We start from the raw sequence: 6,792 nt of genomic DNA on the forward strand, positions 1-6,792 counted from the left end.
TATTAAGTTGTCAAGTTTAATGCTACCTTTGTGGTTCAATTTACCATAGAAATATAGGAAATTGTCACTTAGGTTGAGTTTATAATTCATAGTATGATTATAGGCTGCTGTATCAACTTGTTAATTGAATTAGATAAAAAGAAGAAGAACTCATACCTTGCATTAGGGAATAATAGGGAGGATTGTTGATGAAATTAGATGTCCTATTTGTTTATTCAGTGATTGAATTAAAAGTTTTACTATTAGTTGTTATTCCCTTTGATTTTTCAATTGTTGTTTCTGTACTTTATAGTTTCTTTTGCTGCGTTTATAAAAAAAATCAAGAAATTTAATTTATCAAATAGAACAAGAAATTAAGTGATTGGTAATTGATAAATCAGTCCTTGAGGACGATACTTGGTTCTACCATTTTATTACGAATTGCGACTGTGTGCACTGGCATAGCAAAAATATCGCAACAGACTACACAAACTTAAACAAAGCATGTCCCAAGGATAGCTACCCTCTACCGAAAATTGATCAGATGATAGATGCCACGACAGGGTATGAAAGAATGAGTTTCCTCGACGCTTACTCTGGATACAATCAGATCCCCATGAAATCAGAAGATCGGATTCACACGGCTTTCATAACAGAAGGTGGTTTATATTGCTACAAAGTTATGCCCTTCGGTCTAAAGAATGCAGGCGCGACGTACCAGAGGCTGATGCACAAGCTATTTTCCTCATTGCTTGGGAGAAACATGGAGGTTTATATCGATGACATGGTCATCAAATCTAAACAAAGCTCTTCGCATATAGACGATTTGACCGAGTGCTTCGACATTATTGACACTTATAAAATTAAATTAAACCCCTCTAAATGCGTCTTTGGGGTGTCCTCTGGACAGTTCTTAGGATACATCGTCAGTCAGAGGGGCACGAGGCAAACCCAACACAGATTGCGTCCTTCTTAGAAGTCAAAGAACCTCGAACCATCCGAGACATACAGGCTCTGACGGGCAAAGTAGTAGCATTAAGTCGGTTCATATCACGCATGTCTGACCATTGCCAGCCCTTCTTGCAGTGCATAAAGAAATCCACCAACACCACCTGGGGACCAGAACAAAGAAAAGCATTGGGAGAATTGAAGGCTTATTTGAGCTCCCCTCCTATATTGAGCTCCCCCATAGCTAATGAAGATTTATTCTTGTATCTGTCTGTCTCACATTTCGCTGTGAGTTCCGTTCTCTTTCGAGAAGAAGCTAATCGTCAGAGGCCAGTGTTCTACTGCAGCAAGATGCTCCTGGACGCTGAAACTCATTACAGTATGATGGAAAAATTGGCACTCGCACTCCTCACAGCAAAGAAGAAGTTACGAAAATATTTTGAAAGCCACACCATCGTTGTATAAACAGACTATCCATTAAAGCAAGTATTGAGTAAACCCAATCTCTCTGGAAGGTTATCTAAATGGGAAATCGAGCTAGGGACGTATGATATTCAATTCTCGCCACGAAAAGCAAAAAAAGGACAGGTACTTGTTGACTTCCTGGTCGAAATTCAATCATTCACCCCTGGCACCCTGCCAGAATTGTTAGAATCAAAAGATCAATGGGTGTGGATGATGCATACTGATGGGGCATCCAATTCCCAAGGGGCTGGTATTGGCATCATATTAGAGGCTCCCTCAGGCCTCAAAATCGAGGAAGCCATTCGTTTAGTGCAATCCACGATGAATAATGAAGCAGAATATGAGGCTCTGATCTATGGTTTAGAACTAGCACGAGACATGGGCATCTAGCGTCTGAATGTAAGAGGAGACTCAGCTTATGATAGAACAAGTGGCTGGGAATTTCGATACTAAAGCACCCCATCTGGCTAGCCTTCTACAGAAGGTAACTGACTTGCGATCACATTTTCACCAGTTTGAACTCATACAAGTACCTAGGGAACAAAATCAGAAGGCCGATGCCCTTGCCAAATTAGCCTCTGCAGGAGGTTTCACACGCCAATCCTCCATATCTATAAGCCGATCAAGCAAAGACATGGAAGTCTACTCAACCTCATCAGAACCTGAGTGCTGGATGGATCCAATCATTCGGTACTTGTCCACCTCTGAACTTCCACCTAATCCAAATGATGCAAAGCTTCTGCGCTTTCGGACACAACGCTATTCCATAATCCATGGAATGCTATACCGCAAGTCCTTCAACGACCCCTACCTACGATGTTTGCGTCCATCAGAAGCTAAAAAATTACTCGAAGAGATACATGAGAGGACATGCGGAAATCACACAGGGGGAGGGAGTCTGGCACTTACAGCAGGGTATTACTGGCCATACATGATGACAGAAGCACGTGACTATGCCAAAAATGTGACAAGTGCCAACGATTTGCACCCACAATCCATCAACTTGCTCAAACTTTTCACTCCATCGTTGCACCTTGGCCTTTCGCAAAATGGGGTATGGATGTGGTGGGCGAACTACCTAAGGCTGCTGGAGGAAGACGGTATGCTCTGGTAGCCACTGATTACTTCACAAAATGGGTTGTGGTAGAAGCATACGTCACAGTCAGCAAAACAGACATTATGACCTTCATTTGGAAGCATATCATATGTCAATTTGGTATACCATGGGAGATAGTCGCGGACAATGGAACCCCATTCCAAAACGCGAGGGTACAAGAACTATGTGACACATACAAGATCAAGCTGAGCTTTGCCTCTGTCACTTACCCACAAGGCAACGGTCAAGCAGAAGCTTCCAACAAAGTTATTTTTGCCAACATTAAGAAGAACCTAGAATATAAAAAAGGAGCATGGGCAGAAGAACTACCAAAAGTGTTATGGGCATATAGGACAACAAAAAGATCCTCTACGGGTGAATCTCCCTACGCTATGGTATATGGAACGGAGGCTATCATCCCAACAGAAGTGGGCCTGCCTACACTTCGAACAGAGATCGCATCTAATCAAACAACAAACAACGTTCAACTACTGCACAACCTAGACCTTCTGGAAGAAGTACGTACGGTAGCACAATTACGACTAGAAAATTATCAAAAGGCTGCAAAACGCTACTAGCTTCCTCTTTCTCTCTTCGACCTCGTCTATCTGACGTCAAAATTTGTCTCGTATGTCTTCTTGCTCACAACTCTCTCTATGCTCGCGGATCAGTCGCTGGTTTTGAGTGAAAGGTGATTCAGGACTGGGTGTTGATGGGTGATAAGGGATAGCGAACTTGAGCCCCCACCGATTCTTAGAGTACTACGACATCTAACAAGGAAGAAAAAGGTGAGGGCCCATCATATAGAAAGTCATACGAAGATTATAATTTTGATAACAAGATTAACTAGACTGAAGGCTTGAAAGGGCGAGATTAACTCGGATGTCATTCCCGCACTATTGAAAATTTTGGGCATTGAGGGTGGTACCCACACAAGAGTGGGGACAGTTGATACCTACTTACAAAAATCCTGAATTTTTAGGGAAAAAGTTGGCAGTTACCCAAAAAGGTGATGTTTTCGGGATTTGTGCGTTTAAACCCTAAACCAAAACCCTAAGTCTTAATCTACATGAAACCTCCCATAACCAAAAAAACTCCATTTTTAAATATTTCTACCCTAAATTTTTCTGTTTAAACCTTAGTTCTAAACATGCCAAAATTACTCAAATCAGAAAACTTGTGTAGTGTAAGAATAAGGTCTTAGAAATCTGGTAACGACCAGAAATGGCTTCTCACGGACAGAAGAAACACTTAAATATATATATACCAAAGAGAGAGATCAGAGCACTTACACAAGTTGGTTCGTGGAAATGAAGAAATTTTTGACTGGAGGATGGGAAGCAAGAATGATCCCACGGAGTCGAAGGTACTGGAGTTGCTTTGTTTCTTTGGTTTAGAGAACATGCAAAGAAAATAGCTATGGCTCGTGTTTCTTTTTCTTAAAGTTGAAATGCAAAAATGGATACTGTGTGGAGGAAGAAAGGGAACATATATACCTCAATGAGAATGCCAAGGGTCGAAATGATCAAGTGTAGAGTCCAAGAAATTTACTTAGCTAATTGTTTAGTAGTATTATAGTATGTTTAGTGTTATCATTGTTACTTTGGATTTTTGGTTCAGACCGGGAGTTATTTGGACACTCATAGTAGTACTTATAGATTTTCTAAGTTTAACCTATAGTTTAAGAATATTAAGTATAACCTAAGGTTTGATTAATGTGTCTGATATTAAGGATTATATTATTATATTATAAGGTTTAGACATCAACCAATAGGATTTTAAGCACATGTTTTGAATGGTAATTAAGGATTAAGTATTTTTTAGGATTAAATTAAATAAGGGTAAAAGTTTGAATGTATAGGGTCAGTCAGCAGCTTTGAGCACGTTGAGGGCTTAGTCAAGGCTGTTTAATCCATTCAAACTCAGCTAAAAATGTGTAAATTCGTGTTTAAATATTCTGCGTATGCCGATATATCGCAGCTATAGGGGGCGATATGTCGCAGCACGTAGATACGGAAAACACGAATCGATGCACGGTCGCCTCGGGAACAAAGGTCCAGGCGATATATCGCCTATAGGGGGCGATATATCGCCTCCACCAGCATGAATTCAAATACTTTTGAATTCTTTTCCCTTCAGCCATTCAAACTCCTTCAACAGTCCAGCATCTTCTGAACGAGTCTTCAGCCTCTGCTGAACGATTATTCAAATGATTTTCACTTAAAAAGCCATTATTTTTATTCAAGTAAAATCAAGATATTTTCATTCCCAAACTCTATAAATAGGACCTAGTACCCAGCCATTATTCACCATTTGCTCTAAGTTCAGAGGCTGCTAGTGTTAAGTGAGTGTGAGAGTGTAAACACTTGGTTTGGGGAAAAACTATAAGCTTAAACATCATAAGCTTATCAAACACTTTGGGAAGAGAGTGCTATAGTATTTCGGTGGATGTTAGATTGATCTTGCAATCTTTGAGGTAAACCCAAAACTTTAGTTCTTTTCTGTATTTTTTTATGTTATTTCCTTTCTCAAAACCTTCTACTCAGTCCCCTAACCTTATTCTTATTTTGGTTAGGGAATCCAAGCTTTTAAGCATATAAGTAGGTAAGTATGTTTTCTATGGTTTAGTCTTTCCATCTCTTTCATTTCATCTCCTTTCTTTAGACTTACTCTTTCTTATGGTTTTAGGAGTGTTCCAACAATCCCAACTCAGTCCATAATCTCGGTAACTTTGGTAAGGAAATAGGCTAGAATCAACATGTTATGTGATTATGTTATTTATATGTTTTATGTTATTAAAAGTGTTATGATATGTATATGTGCATGTTTGTAGGCTTGGGCATATGACCCATATGACTAACAAGACCCCAAATGGGTTATGGGCATATGACCTACTTAGCTAGTAGGACCCCACTAATCCCATGGGCATATGCTTGTTTAGTCTATGGGACCCCAAGTAATAATGGCCATTATAATAAGTGTATGTTATATGTGTTATGTTAAGTCTTTATGTTTTCTTATGAAATTATGTATGTGACTTTGTGTTAGATTTTCCTTACTGGGCATTAGGCTCACTCCTTTCTGTTTATGTGCAGGAAAATAAGTTTAGAGGCGGAAAGATTCGTGACGCTTGGAGAATGTGTATCGATGATGAATGGAGTCAAGGGGCCGAGCGTTATTCGATTCGAGGATATAGTCTCCTTTTATGTTTTTATGGTTTTTATGTGTATTTTCCGCATTATTATGTAATGTCTTTTATTTTAAATCTTGTTTTGTTTTAAAGACAATGGGATCCCAAAATCCTTCTTAGTATTCTGTTTATTTGTGAATAACTCTTATTTTCAAGTTATTCAATAAATTATGGTATTTTCGTAAAAATGTAAGTTTTATGTATAGTTTCGATAATGGTCCAATTAGTCTAGATTAGTGGGTCATTACATCAAGGCCCTTAATTTGAATTAAATGAGGATCCGAAGGATGACATTTAATTGTATACAATGGCAGCAAAAAGGTCCTAGGAAAGGACATGTGCAGAAATAGGGAGTACTTGAGTACTCTTGGTGTGCAATCCCCAAGTGACGCGTGTCCATATTCGAGTGTGGTAAGTGGCACGTTTTTTGAAAGGTGAAGTTCAAAAGTTTCCTTCTCATAGGATTCGAACCAACACTTTTGAGGGGGAAAATGTTACACCCAAATTTTGAAAACGTCATAAATGAGCCTCGAAATGTAGGCTTATAAAGTGTAAACTCGAAAATGGCAAGTAAGGGCTCAACACTTGTATAAATTTACATATTTCCTGACTTGTTCCTATTGGCGATCGAGCACCAGTTAAGAAGGTTCAAGCTTAAGCATCAAGCTCGAAAGGATGGATCTTCTCCAATGCATATGAGTGCAATTCGAGCCTTCATTACAACCTCGAAGAAGTTTGTAACGCCCTAAACTCTAGGGACCGTTACGGTGTGCCTTTTAAACAGTGCTAAACTCGTTAATCGAGTCATTTGGCCATAATCGTGTAACTAAGTATGATTAGCAGTTTAGGGATTAAAAATTTTGGTTAAGATATAACGTTTCATTAGAACGTTTACTATTTACATTGGGATCCCAAAAATATAATTTAAAGGTTTATTACAAGAAAATATTTACAACCAGCCGATCTAAGCGACAAAACAAGGTTTAACCCTAGTTCCTCTTTCAACCCTCGGCCGTGGTGAACGAGCAGCCACATATGTACACATCGTCACCTAAGCTCTCCATCTCAAGGATGGTCCAACTTTCTTTTTTCCTTTACCTGCACCACATAGCAC

At 39.2% G+C, this 6,792-nt stretch overlaps 1 protein-coding gene across 1 annotated transcript; it reads left to right on the forward strand.

Moving 5' to 3' along the window:
• The first annotated feature begins 1,810 nt into the window (after positions 1 to 1,810).
• LOC133778936 (uncharacterized) lies at positions 1,811 to 3,066 on the forward strand. The gene is made up of 2 exons (XM_062218947.1): positions 1,811 to 2,492; positions 2,540 to 3,066. The coding sequence occupies exons 1-2, from the start codon at positions 1,811 to 1,813 to the stop codon at positions 3,064 to 3,066; spliced, it is 1,209 nt and encodes a 402-aa protein (XP_062074931.1).
• Positions 3,067 to 6,792: the final 3,726 nt, after the last annotated feature.

Source organism: Humulus lupulus, chromosome 5 (assembly GCF_963169125.1).
Source record: "Humulus lupulus chromosome 5, drHumLupu1.1, whole genome shotgun sequence".
NCBI lineage: Eukaryota > Viridiplantae > Streptophyta > Magnoliopsida > Rosales > Cannabaceae > Humulus > Humulus lupulus.

Excerpts from the sequence above, each read along its gene's own strand:
- LOC133778936 (XM_062218947.1), top strand. The coding sequence starts at position 1,811 with ATGATAGAACAAGTGGCTGGGAATTTCGATACTAAAGCACCCCATCTG. Across the intron at positions 2,493-2,539 it reads AAGGCTGCTGGAGGAAGACG|AAGCATACGTCACAGTCAGC; the intron begins GTATGCTCTGGT and ends GGGTTGTGGTAG.